Raw genomic sequence first — 21,540 nt, forward strand, 5'->3', positions numbered from 1 at the left:
CAAAGATATTGCACTTCTGTAAGAATATATTAACCATTGTGAATTAAATAATGTATCACATTCAGTAAAATATTACTAGTGACATTACATTTGGAGGTAGGAGACATCTAAGTTGATGTCAAAGTTTATGAGACTTATCACTGTTGGATAGAACCTGTTCAAAAGCCTGGAGGCCCTACAGCAGATGCTGCGGTACCTCTTGCCATATGAAAGTCTAGCAAATCAGCCAAATGCTGGATGTGATGTGTCTCTTAAGTATTTTCTCTGCCCTATTTATGCTTTTTGCTGTAAAAAGTTCTTGCAAGGTTGGAAGATTTGTGCCCTTATCTTCTCTGCAATCCTCACCACTCTTGGACGCTTCTTCCTCTCTGCCATAGTACTGTTTCAGTACCACACAATAAAATTGCAGGTGAGAATACTTTAAATAGCTCCTTTATAGAAAGTGGGTAGAGCATTCAGAGGAAGCTTTGCTCTTTTGAACCTTCCCAGGAAGTGCAGGCATTGGTGAGCTGTTTTAATTATCTTGCCTGTGTTCACTTACCAAGAGAGGTCTTCTGAGATGTGTACCCCCAGGAACTTTATAGATTGAACTCTGTCTACCACCTCACTGTTGATTTCAAGTGGTTAGTGAATGACTGGCCTTTTTGTGAAGTCAATGACAATTTCTTTAGTTTTGTTGACATTCAGCTCCAAATTGTTATTTTCTCACCATTTGATCAGAGAGCTGACTACGTTCCTGTATTCTCTCTTGTCATCATCCTTTATGAGACCCACTACAGTGGTATCATCTGTGAATTTGATGATATGGTTATTAGCAAATTTCACAGAGCAGTCATGGGTAAGGATGGTGAATAGCAGGGGACAAAGTACACACCCTAATGGCACACCAGTGTTGAGTGTAATGATAACTGATGTGCTGTTACCAGCACATGTCTTCTGTGGTCTTCCAATAAAGAAGTCAAGGATCCAGTTGCAGAGACTCTTGTTGATGCCAAGGTTAATTAATTTGCCTTTGAGTTGCATCGGTACCACTGTGTTGAATGCTGAGCAATAGTCAACGAACAACAGCCTGACATAGTATAATTTTCAGTTTATTCAACAATCACACATTTCATTGTGGAAGACATTGCACACTTGTTCTCCCTTCTACTTCTGTGCATATGATGATAACAGTGTCTGCCCTTTGTACTTTGTTATTTGAGTTGCATATTTCTGATGCACAATGTGGCCAGACTATGCACAGGTCAGCATAGTCTGGCCTTGGGTTTGCATACAAAGGCATAACTAGCTCAACAAGTGGCCTATGCTCAAGGTTGCCAGACTTCTCTATTTGAGCGGGACTGTCCTGGGATCAGCAGCCTGATCCCGAATCCCGCTTTAAATCCCGGGCAGTATACGGGCCAATCAAAAATCGGTAAACACGGAGCTTCTTGTGTTTAATGAAGAACATCGCAGTTCCGCATTAAGCAGAAGTAGCTCCGTGTTTAGCGATTTTAGATTGGCCTGTATACCGGTATATGGGCCATTCAAAAAAATCGCAAAACAGAGCTACTTCTGTTTAAAGCGGAACTGTGATGTTCCACATTAAACAGAAGTAGCTCTGTGTTTAGCAATTTTTGATTGGCCCGGGCCAATCAAAAAAAAAATAAACACAGAGCTACTTTTGTTTAATGCGGAACTGTGATGTTCCGCATTAAAGACCTAGCGTGGAAGATCTCTCTTTTTTTTTTTTTTGTCTTCACTTGCTGTGAAAGACTTTTTTTGTCCCTACCTGGCCAGTCAGAAATCTGGCAACCCTGCCTATGCTGGACATATGAACTTAGACAAAATAAAAAATAAAATAAGGACTTCTGTTTACTGCAGAAAGCTGACTTGTACAGCAACTAATTCATACAGTAAACCAGCCAATTACACACTCCTTCAGCTCTCACCAGAAGAGCAAAAAAAAAAATTGGCTTTCTACAGTAAATCTGCCAATCACACACAACCAAATCCATGCCTCCCCAGCTCTCTACCAAACAGAAAAAAAAAGTCTTTGGCTTATTGTGTCATTGGCTACCTACAGTAAGGTAGCCACAGCCCAGCTCTTCAAGTGATAAGCAAAGAAAAAAAAAACACTGAACACAAGGTACAGAACAGAGCTCTTGATCACCCCCCCTCACAATTTGTGTACTGGAGTGTTGCTCCCTTTGCCACACCCTTGCCATACTTCTATCTGCATGAATCACTTTTACTGTTGTGCATATGCTGTATTATCGGCCAAAGCTGTGTATCAGGCCACTACCTCTGTGCCAGTGCCACACTGTACTGCCTCTGCCTCTATATATCGAGTATCCCCTACTGCTCAGCCTTCCACTGACTCCTTATCTGGCACATTCTCTACTGCCTGCTGTACTGTAATATGTTCATCCAGCAAATGACCTTCCTGTTGCAACTGCTTCCTAATAATCATATTGTGTAAAATGGCACCCAAGGAAAATATTTTGCATGTGTCACAATTATACTGCAGGGCATCAACAGATACATCCAGACAGTGAAATCATGCCTTCAGTAGTCAAAATACACAGTCCACAGTGTGAGAAGACATAGTTCTTGGCACTGTCTGCCACAGTATTTGTATTTCAGATGGGTGTCATCAGCCATGGCTCCACAGCATATATGGCATCATCAATAAGATGGTCCTGGGGGAATTCACCCCTCAAACAAAAAATTTGGTATACACCACAGTTAATGGAGGGATACCCTTTACTGTTCATATATGCTCTTCCCAGCTCACAAGGTGGGTTCTTTATTTCATTGTAGATATAGTCTGTGACCTCCAATGCCTTGGAGAAATGGGTTATTTCATAGAAATCCCACGTAGTATTTACTCAACCCTCAGAGGTGCATGGAAACCACACATGCTCCCCAACATGCTGTAGCAAAGCACTGAGAGACTGATTGGGTATTCTCAAGGTGGTTGCCTCATGTAGTCCCACTGTGTCACCTGATAGTCAGTGATAGTTTCCTGTAGCTAGCAGATTTAAAGCCACACATATCTTTGCATCCACTGGGATGGGCTCTCCATAACTCCTATATACCTGCAGATGAGGCTGACAAATGTCTACTGCTTCTGGCATGGTATTCCTATCGATTAAGAACCAGTCTACAATGTCCATGTCATGAATGCCTTGAAATGTTAAGCATGGATGGATAACACTTCACCCCTAGAGGGACAATGTGCATGACCATGTCCCAAAGCAGCAATAATGGGGGGCTGAATATACATGTTAACTAATGCTGTGGAAACACCTAGTATAGTGTGGGGCTAACCTGCATGTATGCGAAGATTTTGATGTGGTAATTAGCACTAATGTTAGAGCAGCACACTGTGCTCTTTATATGTGTCTGAATCACTCCACTAGCTTGTTTTTCCTTTATTTTCTTACATGGAGCTACCTAAATTTAATACTATTACTCATTGCCATGTCAATATATATACCATCATTAGCATACACCATCAGCAGCTTTGCGGCTTGGCTACGTGTGCATTTGAATTGTATACATCATGCACAACTGCTTACCATGATGGGTTAAATATTTCTGAATTCTAGCCTTTGTGTTGATTTTTTACAATTTTCTAAATGGGAGATATGTGAAAAAGACTGGAATGTTCTGCACAGCACCTTAAAGATCAAATGTCCTTATCAATACAAATATTACTATTTTATTGATCTTTAACCATCACTGACATATTTTCAAAACCACTTTTGTTTCCATTATTAAAAACATAATAACATCAATGTATCCATGTAATTATATCTGTCAAATATAAGCGAACACAATCTTGTTATAAACATAACCTTCCTTACTACAGTGCATTTAATTTTGTACAACCAATATAACAAACTTGGTATTTTGTTCTCTGGGCATTACTAGTAAATATCTTTAAGTATAGGCTGGGGAACACTGAAAGAAACCTAGGTATGTATTAAATGAGCTAGATGCATCTTGTTTATGCTCTAAAGTCAAATAATCTCCCTTTCTTTTACTTTCCAGATTTCTCTTCACATCCCAGTATGCTGAGTTTGAGTTATCATAAAATTCAAATCATCTGTCTGGGCTGCTTTCCCATAGCCATCTTTCATTCTAAATTTGCATATGCATTTAAAATTCTGATTCTAAATTACCTAGTAGTTGCAGTGCTTCCTTCCCACTTTCCCACAAACCTTTCATTAGTATGTAGATGGCTATGTTCAGCCTACTTGGCCTAAGACAAAATAATGCTGAAAAATACATATCTGTCTTCCTTGTCACTCCCTTCTATTTTTTTCATCCTTATCAAAGTGCCCCTAGCTACCTTTTGTATCCCCATAATGTATGCAACTATTACATATTTTTGCTTGATACAAACTACTTTTATGCCTTAAAAGTCAATCATTCTCCACAAATGCCTCTAGGTTATCAGCTATCCCTAGTACAACTCAGTCAAGGGACACCATCAACAAATAAATAAGACACACTTGAAGGACAGATTTGTTACTTATCACAATTTCCATATCAAGGATAATCTTTTCTAATACTTAAAACTGAGTGATACGTCTGCTTCCTTTAAAGAAAGCCATGAAAATTGGGTGGGCGCCCATAAATTCATCCTTAACCTGACTTATTCTGCCTTTCTGGCAATATAATGTCCTCTGTGAGAGTGGGTTTTATATGATTATAGGATCATAGGAGGTTACTAGGCTAATGGCCCTAGGGCCCTTACAAGCCTAGCCAAGTTCAACCTGTGTTCCCAAGGGTGTCTGGTTCAGGCAGTCACTAAAATCAGTACCTATTGCCCCTGTCCAAGAGGGACACAGGAAGAATCTCCAGGGTGAATTCCTGGTTACCTAGCCAATTGTCCAAATTACACTTAAATAGGGCCAATGAGGGGCTTTGTTTAACATGAATCAGAAGCTTGTTCCAAAGGTGGGGCAACCTCTGTGAGACAAATCTGTCTGTCCAGCAAGTTCTGTTGATGTCACATACCACATTAAGGTCCTTTGAGCATAGACCTATGTGCCATTTGACTTGTGAATGCGAATCAGTTCCATTAAAGCTGGGTCAAAGATTGCTCTATATGCAAGGCGCATGTCACATCTGAGCAGTTTGTATGACACAGAGTAAAGTGACAATGATTTCAGTCTGTCCACATAAGACAGATCTTGAACACCCTGAATTTTCTTTGTAAGGAACCTTTGTGGTCTCTCCAATTGCTGCAGGTGTTTGGAAAGGAATATACCAAAGGGAGCATTGTACTCTATTATTGGCCTGATGAGGGAAGAGTACAGGGGAAACACTGACTTTGTCTGGGATGATTGTGGTCTATGGAGTGACACTGCTTTGTAAGCTCTTTGAAGCCATGAATCTATGAAATACACATATATGTAATATACTGCAAATGTACACAGGTCTAATCATTTAACCTCATTTACACTGCAAGACTGTATACACCTATTTCCATGAACCACATAGGCAAACCCACCCATCAGAATAACCAATAAGGTATATGAAATACAATTATTATTCTCTTGAGTATGTTTCTGGAAGATCACCTATGTCAAAAGATGACACATTCATAATCCAATGCAGCTTCAGTTCTTAGCTTCAATTTTCAAGTCAAATTTAGCATGAGTGGTATAAATTATAATTTGCACTACCTTTCGTACATCACAGAACTTGAACATATAGCTCATGGCAGTGTTCTTCATCTTTTTACAATTCAGATAAACATCTAGATCAATATCTAAATTCAGCCTCCTCAGACAGTATGCAACCATTTATCATTCAAACAGATGCTATATATAACTGCACTTAAAGATATATGTAGTAGAAGGCATTCAGCAACAATCAACCAAGCTCTCAAAATCAGCTGTAAGAATTCCAGCCCCTATGTAGCCTCACCTGTCACTTAAGCCTATAAATGTTGCTCCCATCTAACAAATAGTGTAAAGCAAGCAGTTGCAATCAGAACCAAACATACTGAGGAATACAAAAATAAACCACATGGAATGCTAGCATTAATAAGCTCTATAATAAAATAAGATAAATAAAAATAATTAAGGACTATAATAAACGAAAATCTACCCACATTAAAAATATCATTAGCAAAAGTTGGAAAGTTGCCAAAAGGGAGATAAATGAAAATTATCCAAAGCCAAGGATAATCAGAAATCCTTCTTTTAATTACAGCAAGTGGTTAAGAAATAGCACTCAGCAGTGATCTGGATTTATTCATAATAGTATTACTCACTCCAGTCCTAAACATATTTCTTATATATTTACAGATAAATTTAGTTCTAACGTCACACCAGAAATAGTAACAGAAGACCCACAAATTTTCCCGTAAGTCATTTCCTCCCCTCCAAGATAATTATGGAACATATTCTCACTACATTCGCTAACACTAAAAATACAACTTTTGTTAGGTTTAAAAATATGCATGGCTGCTCAATTAACAGCTTCACACATGGCTTCTTTGAATTACTCCTAAAACTGTTCAAATTAAGCTTATCTTCAGTATATGCTACTCAGGTATTAAAAAGAGTTCTTGTCATAACTCTTCATATCCCTGGAGCAAAAGACTCATCAGTCTAATCCACCTTGGATCCCGGAAACTACTGCCCCATCAGTCTGACGAGTCTGATCTGCAAGGCCATGGAACGTATTATCATGGAACTTATAAAAAAAGACATTGGCAACCTTCAAACACTGGACTGCACGCAGTTTGGGTTTGTGAAGGGCTGATCTTGTCTCCTGAACCTGAGTGACTTCTTCGAATCAGTCTCCAGAGCCATGGACAAGGGTAAGGTGGTCCACACAGCCAATCTGACTCCAAATCCAGCTCCAGACAACACACCAATCCAGGCAATGTAATTAACATAGCTCTAAGCACTTTTGTAGATGCCTCCCTATTCTTTAACAACTACCTAACAAGAGGAGTCTGAAATTTCTTCTATCTAGCACAATCAAAAAACAAAGGTATAATAAAACAGCAGTTCTTTCCTATATACTCTGCCCTGGCCAAACCAATTCTAGAATATAGTGTCCCCTTTGGTGTGTATCTAAACTGACATATCACACAGCTAAAACAACCTGAGAGTTTTTAACTAAGAAAGATCAAAAGACTAAAGATTCTTAGCTAGTAAGACAGGTATGAAACTCTGTCCTTATGCTGTATCTCTTATAGAATCTTATGTGGTCATTTATGTGCAGCATTCCAAGCTGTTAAAGATCCAACTCTGCTTGAACTCTTGCATCTCCACAAAAAGTGGCTCCCCAAACATTCAAAGTAAAGACCTGAATCTCTATCAATAAATAAGACACACTGGAGGAGCAGATTCCTTACGCATTGCTAACCTCATCTCCTGAACAATCTTTCATTATATATAACATAGCGTGATACTCTCATTTCCTTTAAGGCAAACCTCCATGATTGAATGGGTATTTGCAAATTCATCTTGGGCTTGACTTGTTGTGTTCTCTTGGAGACAAGTGGTGCCCTATGGGGGTGGGGCATTGGGAAATGTGTAGGGGATCACCACATGACTAAGTCTGCCTTGTAAACTGTGAATTTATGAAAAATGTAGAAATTTTTTAATTACATAAATAATTATTAAATAATCATCATAATCTATCCTTTATTATTATTATTCTCATAAAATGTGTAGGGGGTCACTACACCACTGTGCCAGCATTATTTACCACCCTGTCAAGTATTATTTGCTTATGACTCTAACTGCCAAAAATCTACCTGAAGTAGAAACCAAGTAGAAAACAACAAAACCGCTGAAAATGAAGGAGGCACAAGTAAATATAAGTATACGCACTAATACTTTAAGCATTTTAGTTTAATGCTTGCTTTTCATCTGAGGATTTCTTCAGTAGGAAAACTTCATAAAACCATCAAACAAACTTAAATAAAAATTCAATCATGTTTGATAGTTTTATGAAGTGTTCCTTCTGAAGGACATTAAAATAAGATGCTTTAAGTATTAGCATGTATACTTGCATTTACCTGTACCTCCTTCGTTTTCAGTGTTTTTTTTATTTTCTAGTTGGTTTATTACCACTCATCAGTATTAATTGTGGTTCTAATCTACCTGAAGTCCATTTACTATGAACCCATCAAAGTTAACATACCTCACTGCACAGTACCACACCTGAGTTAAACTTCAGAGAGTGTGTGTGTGTGTGTGTGTGTGTGTGTGTGTGTGTGTGTGTGTGTGTGTGTGTGTGTGTGTGTGTGTGTGTGTGTGTGTGTATGTGTGTGTGTGTTTGTATGCGCGTGTGTGTGTTTGTGTGTATGTGTGTGTGCATGTGTGCGTGTGTGCGTGTGTGCGTGTGTGTGTGTGTGTGTGTGTGTGTGTGTGTGTGTGTGTGTGTGTGTGTGTGTGTGTGTGTGTGTATGTGTGTGTGTGTGTGTGAGTGTGTGCATGTATGTACGTGTATTCATGAAGTGGGATGGATTTCATTAAGTTACAAAGCAAAAAGAAGAGCTGCAAGTATACATTAAATAAAGAATAAAGAGATGAGTAGAATGCTCACAAGTGGTTAGGATAATCTCCATCGATGTCAGCCTTGCAGAGGACAGATACATGGAAGATGGGAGTTAAATAGATAAATCCATGGAATGTTTATCGATGTCAGCCTTGCAGAGGACAGATACATGGAAGACGGGAGTTAAATAGATAAATCCATGGAATGTTTATCGATGTCAGCCTTGCTGAGGACAGATACATGGAAGACGGGAGTTAAATAGATAAATCCATGGAATGTTTATCGATGTCAGCCTTGCAGAGGACAGATACATGGAAGACGGGAGTTAAATAGATAAATCCATGGAATGTTTATCGATGTCAGCCTTGCAGAGGACAGATACATGGAAGACGGGAGTTAAATAGATAAATCCATGGAATGTTTATCGATGTCAGCCTTGCAGAGGACAGATACATGGAAGACGGGAGTTATATAGATAAATCCACAGAATGTTTATCGATGTCAGCCTTGTAGAGGACAGATACATGGAAGACGGGAGTTAAATAGATAAATCCACGGAACGTTTATCGATGTCAACCTTGCAGAGGACAGATACATGGAAGACGGGAGTTAAATAGATAAATCCATGGAATGTTTATCGATGTCAGCCTTGCAGAGGACAGATACACGGAAGATGGGAGTTAAATAGATAAATCCATGGAATGTTTTCCTGCTAAAAAGACTGAACTTTAGAGGAAATGAGAAAGAAAAGATTCAGGGAACTGATATTATCCTTATGGTGACTTTTACAAAATGGGTGTACTTCGAAATATTGAAGTACACAAATGCCAAATGATTGATTCTGAAACATTGAAAGCCCAAACAACAAAACACTTGTGTTTTTTTGCAGTGGGCAAGCCCCTCTGCACCACCTCCTAATTATATATACCAACTGTGATATCAGTCTACAGTGGGGAAAGGGCAAATCTCCTGATCTCCACTGTGTACAATCTACCATAGACTTGACACTGGCAGAAGCAATCAAATGAGTTTTGATCACTTCTGCCAGTATTAAGCATGGTCGGCATTATGAATGTTTGACTATATGGAGTGATCTCTACAATATAGATTGAAAGTGCAATGGACATGGGGTACAGAATGCTGGAAAAGATAGATAAGAGACTAGCCTCAGATATGAAAGGCATGCTCTCTTTTAGAGAGTAGTAAGACTATATCTGAGTTTCTGTTTCCAATTCTGGCACTCCTACAGAAAAAAGAGATTAGGCTGGAAGAGGGTGGGTAAAAATGAGCTATGACAATTGTCAGAGAAGTGAAAGATCGAGACTTCAAAGAATGAAGTTCTACATGCTGGATAAGAAAAGAATATGATACGGTCACACCACATTTTCAGGAGTAAGTGGTTGTGCCGCAACTGAAGAGGAAGGATAGAAGGGGCTACAGGTGGTAGCTAGAAGGGACATGATTCAATTATGACTTAATACTAGTACATGGAGAAGTCAGGAGATGCATTGCCAGACAATATTTTGGTGTCTGGATAAAAAGAGGGGATCAAAGGTAGTTACGTCAACAGAAAAAAGGGGCTGGCCTTAGGAGGAGAGAAGAACCTCCAGAGTGACTAGCTGCAACATTTTAATATATTTATTTATCTTTATTATATTCAAATTCCTAAAAAAATCTTGAAAAGGTACCAGTATTCTCATTTCAGATTCTCTGCCAACATGTAATAGCTTAATTTCACGGTGAGACTTTAAGTACTTACCTAACATACTTTGGTGTTCAAGGTTCGCAGCATACTTCTCATGGAGACGTATGTGCTGGCTGCTGGTATCGTACGTACTCATGATGCTATAAAGGTAGCGTTTGTGTCCAATCTCAAGGTCCTGCAGTGGAATGAATCACAGAGCTGTTACTCCAACATAATTAATTCAGAACTGGTCAAATATGGAGAGACAAGATAAATACAATAGTATGTCACACCTTGAGTGAATTCAAAAGTTCTTTTTCTCTTCTCAGTTATATGATGCATGCAGAGATGATAATGTTTTCCTGAATCTTGGTGAATATGTTCAGTGGCCAGGAGGGCAAACAAAACAACAGAATGTAGCATTCTTGATATACCTGTGCAGTACAGTTCAAGAATGAATTAATTTATGTTTAAAGTGCAGATACTGACAGAAAGGGAGGCTGAAAATGAATCCACAGGAAGCGCTATACTGTAAAGAAGTTACTATTAATAAACAGTTTGTTTTTGATTGTACATGCTTAAATATTGTATTAAATGTAAGATATGCAACAATGTAGCTAGTATGTTTGAGAGTACCTTGCAGATTACTGACATAGAGGCATTTTGACTCCTAAAAGGTAAGTCAGAGAGTGCAATTCACTATATATACACACATGCGCATTCACACACACACACACACACACACACACACACACACACACACACACACACACACACACACACACGCACACACACACACACACACACATATATGTATGGTTTACTATCAAAATGCCTAACTTTAGAAATAAAAATGTATTTAACATTGAAATTCAAGGTCAAATTCCTGCATATTAAGTTGGTGAAAATGTCAGATCTGAGGAATGAATTCAGCAGATTCGACATTTTCATTGCATATTGAACATGAAGTCTGTATAGGAGCAAAGGTAAGTGTAACTCCTATACTACAATTCAGGTTTTTGCAGGGGTGCAAGCCTCCCTGCACCCCACTCCCTGAAAACTATATATTCCAACTCCAACATCACACTACAGAGAGGAAAGGGATATATTTCCCAGTCCACAGTGTACCATGATCTCTAGGCATAACATCAAATACATATCAGTGAATGCACAGCCGCATTCGCTGATATGTACTCTCACTCTCATAATGTTCGGTAACATGGAAATTGGTCAGCTGCCGTTCAGCATTTCTGTGTTTGTCAAACCTACATTCTAAATATTGATAGTAAACCTTATATATATATATATATATATATATATATATATATATATATATATATATATATATATATATATCCAAAGGGAGTACAGTAGGGTAAGAACAGTATGGGTTTTCCACACTGCACTGGATTTATTGCTGATGAAAGGTAAGAGACTGACAGTGATGGCAGTTGTCATATTCTGCTTATTCACAGAACAGGGATATAGTAGTATGTGTATAATGCTAACTAATTCCTATACTCTGCAACAAATATGCTGGTGAAAGGTGAGGGATCAACAGCATTGAAAACAAACGACAGAACTATGTGGGGCAGGGATGGTGGAGATATTACAAATACTAAAGTTTTTGCAAAACATAGGGAAATTAACTCTGATGAGACTTGAACTGTCTGTTTATTCACATACCCCAACTCATTGCAAGTCTCCTCAGTTTTGATGAATTTTGTGCTAATGAAAGATGCATGCTTGCTTGCAAAAATAGGATTTTATACTATATTCCAGCAATAGCAAGTGTAAATGCTAGTAACTGGAAAATATTAGATATAGGAAGAAAAAAAAAAATGAAATAATAACAAACTGGTTAAAAGAAACATAATCTAAATGTATTTATTTTTATTTATCCTTCAGGAAGTCCATGATAAAGAATTTGGAATAATAAACTGGAAAAATAAATCAAAAGAAAAAAAATCAAATTCTGGCCAAAAATAACAGCAATTTTGGAAATGTATAACAATGATGCTAAATGAAATAAATGCATGAAGGATTTTATATTTAATATAGAATATATATATTATGGAGAACCTTTATATAATAAAAATATTCATTAGTTAAATTATTAGAAAAATGATTGTATATGAAAATGGTTGCATTATAAAATTATACAAGAATTGCAAATATTCTTGGAAGTGTACCTTGAAATTAATTTCAAATATGTACAATATTTGATTTTCTAGTTTTTGTTACTTTTGATGCTATAATCAATTGAAATCTTTTGACAAAATAAAGATGCATGCTTCACTCAACGTAAAATTTGAGTTTTGTGAAAAACAAAATTCTAACCACAATTAAATACACTTGTCATGTATTTAAAGTCCAGTGATACAAAAGTAAGGAAGTATGTGCCGCTTATTCCATTATGGAAAAAGAAAAACAGGTGAGAAACTTTACAACACAAAATTAAAGCAGGGAAACAAAAATGCTGACCATTACATGAAGTGATGTTCTAGCTTACCAACAGCTATAACACAGTTAATAAATTATGTTTTGTGCTTGTCTTAGCTGGGTGCAAGTAATAATAGCTGTCAGACAGACTGCAGCATTAACTTTCATTAAATTGTAATGCGGGAATGGTTGACTTAATGGTTAAGGTCTTCACCTTACACAAACAAGATATAGGGTTTGATGCTGACCTTGGGTTATTGACTAAGCTTGCAGTAATCTGTAGATAAATAGACTGATATGAATCTATGAAAAAAAATATTAGTGTTGCCTTGTAACTGGAAGTCATTGAATTCCTGCTTCATGTTCTTTTGAGAAAATGTCTGCATGGCAGATATTGTACTGAGGCCATTCAGGGTGCTCAATGCTTCTTTTCTCTCCACATTTTAAAAATGGAGCGTGAAGTGCTGAAATTAGAGGAATGTTCTGATTCTGTATAAAGCTGCAACAACAGGCTAGAAAAGAAAATTTTATTTGGTGACCCAAAGGTTTGTTACTTTGTTTATGATAAATTAACTTGCATTAAGCAAGTGGAGGATCATTGCTTTTGAAACTAGTAAGGGGACTTCAGGAAAACACTGGTAGCCGTATATGTTGACACAGTAAAAAAAGTATGTCTATCAGTTTTTATAGGTTCATAGGTTCATAGGTAGGTACTAGGCTATCTGCTCAAAGGCATTTATAAGCCTAGCCACAATGTGTTGGCTTTCACCAAGATTAGTAGATTAGTTCCCTGTGCCTCTGTCCAGCAGAGTCACTGAAGTGATCCCCGGGGTAAACTTTCTGTTTCCCATCCACTCGTCAAGGTTTCTCTTGAAGACTGCTAGCGAGGAGCTCTGCCTAATGTAGATTGGAATCTTGTTCCAAAGCATGGGAAGTCTCTGGGACAGAAATCTATCCCTCCAGCATGTCCTATTTATTGTTGTGGTGAGGTTTAGATCTCTAGAGTGTGTGGCTCGAGGGGATAAGGTTTTCTTTAGGTGGAGCATGTCCATCAATTCTGGGTTGGACATGGCCTTATATGTCAGGCAGAGATCACCTCTGAGCAGGCGGTATGCAACCAAGTACAGCTGGAGTTTCTTCAGTCGAGTTGCATAGGGCATCTGTTTGAGGCCAGTGATCCTCTTGGTGAGGTACTTCTGTGGTCTTTCCAGCTGTTGCAGGTGTCTTGTCAGGTACATCCCAAATGGGGCATTGTACTCTATGATGGGTCAGATGAGTGATGAGTAGAGGGGCACAATGACCTCTTTTGATCTGGATGCAAACCCTTTTGTAATTAGGTGGGCCACATAGAAAGATTTTCTAACCACTTTGGCAATGTGATTATCAAAGGAGAGATTACTATCTACTTGGGTCCCCAGATCCCTTATTACGTTTTCCATATTTAGGGGACTAACACCTATGTGGTAGTTTCTGGGTACTTTGTTATTTCCAAAGGGAATAACTATGCACTTTTTGGCATTTAGCTTGAGGCCATGATTTTGACACCAGGTATCCGTCTCAGTGAGACCCTTTTGGAGGATGTCTGTATCAGCCGGTGAGTCAATTATAGCCCCTAGTTTGCAGTCGTCTGTGAACTTGATCAGCCATAGTCCTCCTGTGCTTGTCTGTACCTCTAAGAAGTATATGCCTAACAGGAGGGGTCCTAGGACTGAGCCCTGGGGAATGCCACTTGTAACCGGTTTAGAGACAGATCTAGCTCCCACAACTCTCACCATGTGGGTTCTGTCCATGAGCCAATTGGCAACCCATCTTGTGACATAGGGGTTTATGTTCAGGCTGGTGAGCTTATCTATAATATCAGAATGGGGAATGGTGTCGAAGGCCTTTGAGAGGTCTAGGTAGGCTGTGTGTCCCACCTTTCCCTTGTCTATAGCCTTGGTAACTGTCTCAAAGAAGTCCCCCAGGTTTAGGAGGCATGATCTGCCCTTAACAAAGCCAAACTGGGTAGGGTCCAGTGATTGGAGGTTCCCAATATCTCTCTAAATGAGTTCCATGATGATGCGCTCCATAGCCTTGCAGACCAAGCTGGGTCTGTGATGGTTGTTGAAGTTCATTAGTTGCAAGGTTCTTATGTGTGAACCTCTCTATAAGTGCTTTATGTGAAGGCTGTTGTATATGAACCTCTTTAATATAAACAACATAATTTCATTCACTTCTTTTCTTAGAACAACAAGGGTGCGCCATGATTATATTTACTGCATTTACAATATTCATCAGGATGCTCACAAAAAAAGACAAATACTTAACATATGTTACTACCTTTTCTGGGTTGTTTCTTTTAACTGGCAAGTGCTAAGGAAGAGACCATGTGACATGCATTCATAGATGAGACTAGTTCTTATTCTTAAAGACATGCTACTGCCTCCATCTTTACAGAATAAAAGGTATTAGACTGTTTATGAAGTAGCAGTGCAATGATATAATTTACATTGTATAATTATTATTACTTCCACTGTAGTATGTCACTGGTGAGCTAGAATTCAAGCGTTACTTTCTTGCAGCTTTTGATTTCTACAGTCTGCATGTATTTCATTATAACTGTAGCAGTTGTCCGTGTATGTGGCCATCAGTTCGCAATACTTCCATGTCTTGCTGTTTTGCTAGATTAATAGAGTTCAGCATGACTTCTTGCATCTCTTCTAGTTATAGTTCAAGTTGCTTTTTATTCCTGTGAGACACCTCTGCTAGACTGGCTCCTTTCCTCACCTCAGAATTGCCATATAACTGCTGTACATCTTTGCTGTCATGCTCTATTTCTGTTGCAAAAGTATCTCTTAGTTAGATATACTTATCTTGTCTAGATTCCTGCTGTTTATCCTGTGTATTCTTTTATCATCCAGGAAAACACATTTGGCCTGTCTTAATTTACTAACAGCTTCTGACTGGTGACCTTCCCATGACTGCTGAATCCAGACCCTGCTTCTTTTCACTGCTTAAGTAATTTCCTGAAGTGTATATCATATTTACATTTTTTTGCCTTTACCAATTTCTTTTCATCGTTTTTTGTATCTTCTTCAATTCTCAGAAATCAACAAAAAAAGTTAAAACTAGTCAGTAAGTGTTTAGCCTTTTTTCCATTAACACAATGAGCTGGTGAGGGATGGTATTCAAATATTTGAAACCTGTCAGATCTCAGTTCCTATACCCACGTGCTCGTGCTCTTTTCATGGAGCTCTCCACTGTTTGAATCATTGTCACTGCCTATTCATTCAGCTGTGGATATCACAGACCTGTGGTTAGGTGCGTAATCTCTAATTCTCATTCCTACCTTTTAAATTCTTTAGTAAAGATAAAACCATTTTACCTAACAGATTTAGGAAGAATAAAGACACCTTGTTCAAACATACCTCACAACTGTGCCTGTTTTTCAGGGACATCCCTGATTTTGGCTGAAAATGTAGCTCTTCTCCCTGCTAATCTCTCCTAAATCTGGTGATTTAGGGAGAAAAGGTGGTGGATTCCCTTGACAAATAATAATAATTGGAACTGCAAACCTCTTTTGCTTTAACCAACACATTAATTTACATTCTCTTATCCTGTCAATGTTTAAGGATATTAATCCTGATTTGTCCTTCATTATTTCTGTATTTGTTCCTGATACTGGACATTAGCAGTTGAGAGCTATGAGTTATGTAGGTAGAATGATGAGGGTTGTTTTTCTCTATTACATTACATTGAACGGGATTGTTATTTAAAGATAGTTACAGACGATGGTGGGAAGGTACAGGGAAGATGACTAGAGGAACATCTGGGAGATAGAAAAATAAGGAGCCAATCTCAAAGCTTTTATTTATTTATTTATTTACATTTGTTGACTGGGAGTGTCTGACTGGACATAGGTTCATTTTCAGCGGAGGCCCGAGGAGAAAAGCTCCACAGTTAAAATATACAGATAGTAGTTACATTGGATTTACATAGCAATTAATTAATAACAATTTGATCAACATAGCAATTAACAATTACAAACATAGTTACAGATGAAGAACATAGTACATCAGTAGACAACTAGAAATGTTATCATCTGCGAAGTACATAACAGACATTAACAATTGTTAAAATAAGAAGTTCCTTCTGTATAATAAGTAGTTAGGCTTATGAGCATCCGAGCTTGCTATAATCAAGGTAGTTAGTGGGGTGGAAAGAAAGGTAGTGGGTGGATGGGGTGGGTGATATTATAGCTTAAAAGTTTGTCCAATATTTGAATATTCATGAAGGACCCATTAGGGTTTACAAACATTCTGATTTTAAAGGTTTACTTTTTTTTTTTTTTTAGTAAATGTAAATAAGGAGAATTCAAGCATGACAACACACCAAGAACAACCTCCATAGATCTATATTTAAGAAACCACTTTCACCTGCTTCATCAGATCCATCTATTGGAGTGGTTTGCAGTTTAATTATTGAAAATGCCTGTTTTTATTTATTTTGTAGGAGGAAGAGGGAAAGAATCAAATGGGATAAGGTGAGCCTCCCAACAGAACAAGGAGGATTAGGAATATCTGATTTGAAGGGATATTTTAGAGCTACACAGTTAAGGCTGTTATACTTGACACAAACAGAGAGCTACAATTCAAAGTGAAAAGAGATGATGATGAAGCAGGGGAGTAATTCAAGATATAGGGAAAGAACAGGATTTTGGATGCAGATCCTTAAGGAGAAAAACAACAGTCATGTGGACTATTATATTCATAAAGTAGCAGAAAATGTACTAAGAACTAAGCCAACACGGAAAGAAGAAAGGATATTCTGCTTAGAGGGACAACTGCAATTAGTGGTATAGAGAATGGGTCTGTATTATAAAGCCAAAATCTCTAAAGAGTGAATACAAGTATACTGACACATAAAGGGCGATGTACAAAATAGTGAAACATGTACTGAGTGAAAATCAAAGCACCGAATATGTTTCTTTAAACAACAGTACCATGCAGGTATACATAAATTAAATAAATAAAACTAAAATAATACACTTTTGCTGGGGGGGGGGCAAACCCCCCAGCATCCCCACACCCCCACTACTTAAATATACCAACTCTGAGACCACACTACAGTGGGGAAAAGGATATATTTCCTTATCCCCAGGATCGCGCTGCTGGCCAAACAAATACATTTGATGTTCTGATTTTTGCTCAATACATCTTTCGCTATTTTTGTACATCACTCTTTATGCGTCGATGTAGTTGTATTTGCTCTTTGGAGCTTTCAGCTTTATAATATAGACTCCAGAGAATAGACAGAGAGGGTGGAATTTACTGGAGAAAGCTGGCAAAGGAACCAAGGTTTTGGGAACAAATAATCAGAGATAGAATAGCAATAGTAATAGAATGGTAAGAGGCCAAGAAACCATTTAGATTGTAGGTTAGTGATTGCCTTCCCTATCAAAGACTGATATAAGGGCATAGACAAAGAGAAAGGAATAAGGGAATCCTAAATGAAAGACCTGCACTGGCTGAATTTTTAAATTAATTTTAGAACAGAAGCTGCTGTTAAAAAAGGGACAATCAGCAGGGCACATAAAATAGTGCATGATAACTATGGGAATCAATCAGATGTGGCCGGAAGAGATCAGGAAGAGAGATTAGATAAGTAATTCACAAAGAAACAATTGGAGGGCATATGCATGCCTCCCAAATATGCAACAAAGTCTAGAAGATTTAGCATTTTTGCTTGGAAGTGTTTGCATAGGTATTTTTATATTCCAAGCAGACTTGAAAGAATTTTTCCTGGGGTAGCTAACACATATTGTAGGTGTGATGGGGAAGAAAGAAGTAATTAGCAACATACATTGTAAGAGTGTAATGAGTTGGCAGACATTAAAAATGTTCCACAGAGTACTCTGTCAGGAATACTGGGTGAGCAAATGAGTGTAACTCAGGAAATTATTTTTTTGAGCTGGAATGCAGGATCTGAATTGCCAAGACATAGTAAGGCCTTGTTAAGTTTAATTCTGGTGGCTGCCAAAACTGGAATTACTACAAAATGGAAATCAAAATCTAAACCAGTTATACTTGAAATAGTGAATATTGTAACAGAGATAAAAAAACATAAGGTGGGATCTTTAGAAAAGGGCAGGAGTAAATTACATACAAAAATTTGAATTTTGGGAGCAATGCATGCAGAAAAATGTTTTGTAGAAGGAGTTTAAAAGAAGACAGAAATTGAATAATATATGTAATGTTATCTAGATTATTGGATATATAACTGTATAAGTGATACATAATATTTGTAAATGTGAACTTGTTAATATGGTTTGATTACTTTTATATAAATGTAGGTTTGCCTATGTCACAAGTCAAAATTCAATAAAGGTGTTTAAAGAAATGCCTGCTTTTACAAAGCTATTGACAGACTTTATTAACCTATTTGAAGCCCATGTAATATGAGAGGATGTACCTGCCTTTAGGGTGCTCATATTCCTTGAAGCACATTATGAAAACATTATTACAGAACTTTTTCCAGTCTGACTTGTGCACATCAGTGCTTGTATCACATGTAATATGAGACACTGTGCCCACTTTTATGGGGCTTATATTTCTTGAAATACATTATAAAAGACTAATCTTCTCTTATTTGGGAAAAAGGGTGCCTGCTTTTGAGATGCTCATATACGTGATTTATGTGATCAGTCCCTGTTCGTTTTCCTAAGGAAGACAGACCTTTTCTACCATGCTCACTTCCGCATAAGTCAGGTGATGCAAAATATTAGGTTAGGTAACTTCCTGACTTTGTGATATTACCTGTAGAGGATCTTCCATTTGTTTTAATTAGCATTATGCATTTATTTATTCTATTTTATTTTGTTTTATTTTAAAATTTGTTAACTAGTTAAGTGAACCTTTTCAGTCACAACTTGGGTACAAAAGTACAACTATGCAATGCTAAACTGGACATTAAGAATAAAAATAGGTATGTAATTCATGATAAAGTACACCAGCACATAGCTGACTGTAGTATTATTAGCATGACTATCATTAGATAAAAAATGTTAATCACGGAATACGACAGAGTATGTATAAAATGTATGCACTACATACAATTCAAAGAGATGGTACCTTTTTAGTTAGAAAAAATAAAATTAATGTTACAAACAGCTGAAATGAGTATGTCTCACAGATATCTTATCCAATAGCAAAGACACAGATGCACTTTAGTGTCATTTGGTAGGAATTCATTCGGTGATTTTTTTTTTGTTTTGCATTTTTAGGCAAGTGGTCCCAAAGAGTAGTTCCCATTCTAGAGAAGGTTTTTTCACAAACAGCAGGTTTGGGTTTTTGTCTGACAAGTATTAAAATATCACCTTGGCTTGTTCTCATGGGTAGCTTTATTCTCTAATGGGATGTTTTGTTTTCAGGGGCGGGCAGTAATCTAGCAGACATATTTTGAACATTAGACTACCTACATGTAGAGGGGCTCTGTTAGTAATAGAAAGCCAATGAAAATTCTCTAATAAATCACAACAATGTCTGTTTTGGTCTGCTAGAACAACAAATCTACGTGTTGTTTTTAGCTTCTTGTAGTTTTTGAGTGTTGTGGACAGAGTTTATGCTAATAATGGGTAGGGCTTATTCCAGTTTGTAATTAGAACATTTTAGCCATGTATGTACATGCAGCTGGAAATGGAGAGAGAGGGTGTGAGATATGGACATATAACCTGAGCTGGGAAAATAACTTTGGAAAGTAAGTTATCTGTCTGAGTTAAATTGAGTAAAGGATTAAGAGTTAGTCTAAGGCATTTTTGCTGTATGACATTAGGAATGATGCCATCTTTTGTATCTCTAAGAAAAAAAAGGTGGCAGTAAAGGGATATTTCTGAGTAGGAAATAACATGACATTTGTTTTTGTACTGTTAATTAAATAAACATTTGTTTGCATGAAGCCATTTGCACAAGTCTGCAAATTTCATTTGCAAATTATACTGTAGTGACTAATGAGTTTTTTGACATATAGTATATCATTGATGTACATTAAAATTTTGTGGTAAAGAAGTCAAGACTGAGGACACTGATAAAAAATGAGAAAAAAAGAGGGCCCAAAACAAAGCCTGGGGGACCACCACTGGTGAGTGTACCTTTAACAGAGAATGTCTTGCTATAGAAAATGTAGACTGCTCTGTCTTTTAGATAATTTTAGAGCAACAGTAATGTGTTATCTCCAAAGTTAAGTTTATCAAGTTTGTGCAAGTGAAGGCTTTGGTTTGCTGTCTCAACCCCCCTTGTCATGTCACAAAAACCAGCAGCTTAAATAAACCCATCATTTATAATACTATAGATGTTATCAGTCGCTGAGAATAAGACAGTCATGGTGCTAAATCAGTTTCTGAAATCATGTTGTTGATCACAGAGCAGGACATAGATATTTATGTGTCTAAAATTTGTTTATATATCAGTTTTTGTAAATTGTTAATGGGTAAAGAAATGAAATGGCTCTGTAATATGCAAGTTCAGTGGGTGAATGAATGTTTGGTAAAGGTATGATGATAAGGCACATGAAGGCAGTTGGGACTGTGTCTTTTGTTAGAGGCAAATTAAGTATATGACACAGAGGCATTGCAATTTTTTCCATTGCTAGTAAGTCTGCTAGTGTGAGGAATTTTGATGTAATTTGCTAAATATGTTCCCCCAAAGAGCTTAGATTTGATATAAAGGATTTAGTTTGATTAGTGGAAATAGGAATAAAATGGAAAGTGGCAGCATAAGAGAATAGTGGATACAGCTGTGCGGGAGTGTGGCTGGATACAGCTGTGTGGGAGTGTGGCTGATATCAGTATGAGAGTTATATGGCTGACGTAGGAATGAGTCAGTAATATGTTTTACAGTTGAGATAGGTTAGTGTAACCA

At 37.5% G+C, this 21,540-nt stretch overlaps 1 protein-coding gene across 1 annotated transcript in view; it reads right to left on the minus strand.

Annotated features, from left to right (window-relative positions):
• Positions 1-21,540, minus strand: part of FAM216B (family with sequence similarity 216 member B) — a 193,637-nt gene that overhangs the window by 73,333 nt on the left and 98,764 nt on the right. Inside the window, exon 3 of the mRNA XM_044084028.1 lies at positions 10,280-10,400. Coding sequence (XP_043939963.1) covers positions 10,280-10,400 — 121 coding nt within the window. The remainder of the gene's footprint in view (positions 1-10,279; positions 10,401-21,540) is intronic.

This window comes from Protopterus annectens, chromosome 9.part0, assembly GCF_019279795.1.
Source record: "Protopterus annectens isolate FY-2018-M chromosome 9.part0, PAN1.0, whole genome shotgun sequence".
Classification (NCBI taxonomy): domain Eukaryota; kingdom Metazoa; phylum Chordata; order Ceratodontiformes; family Protopteridae; genus Protopterus; species Protopterus annectens.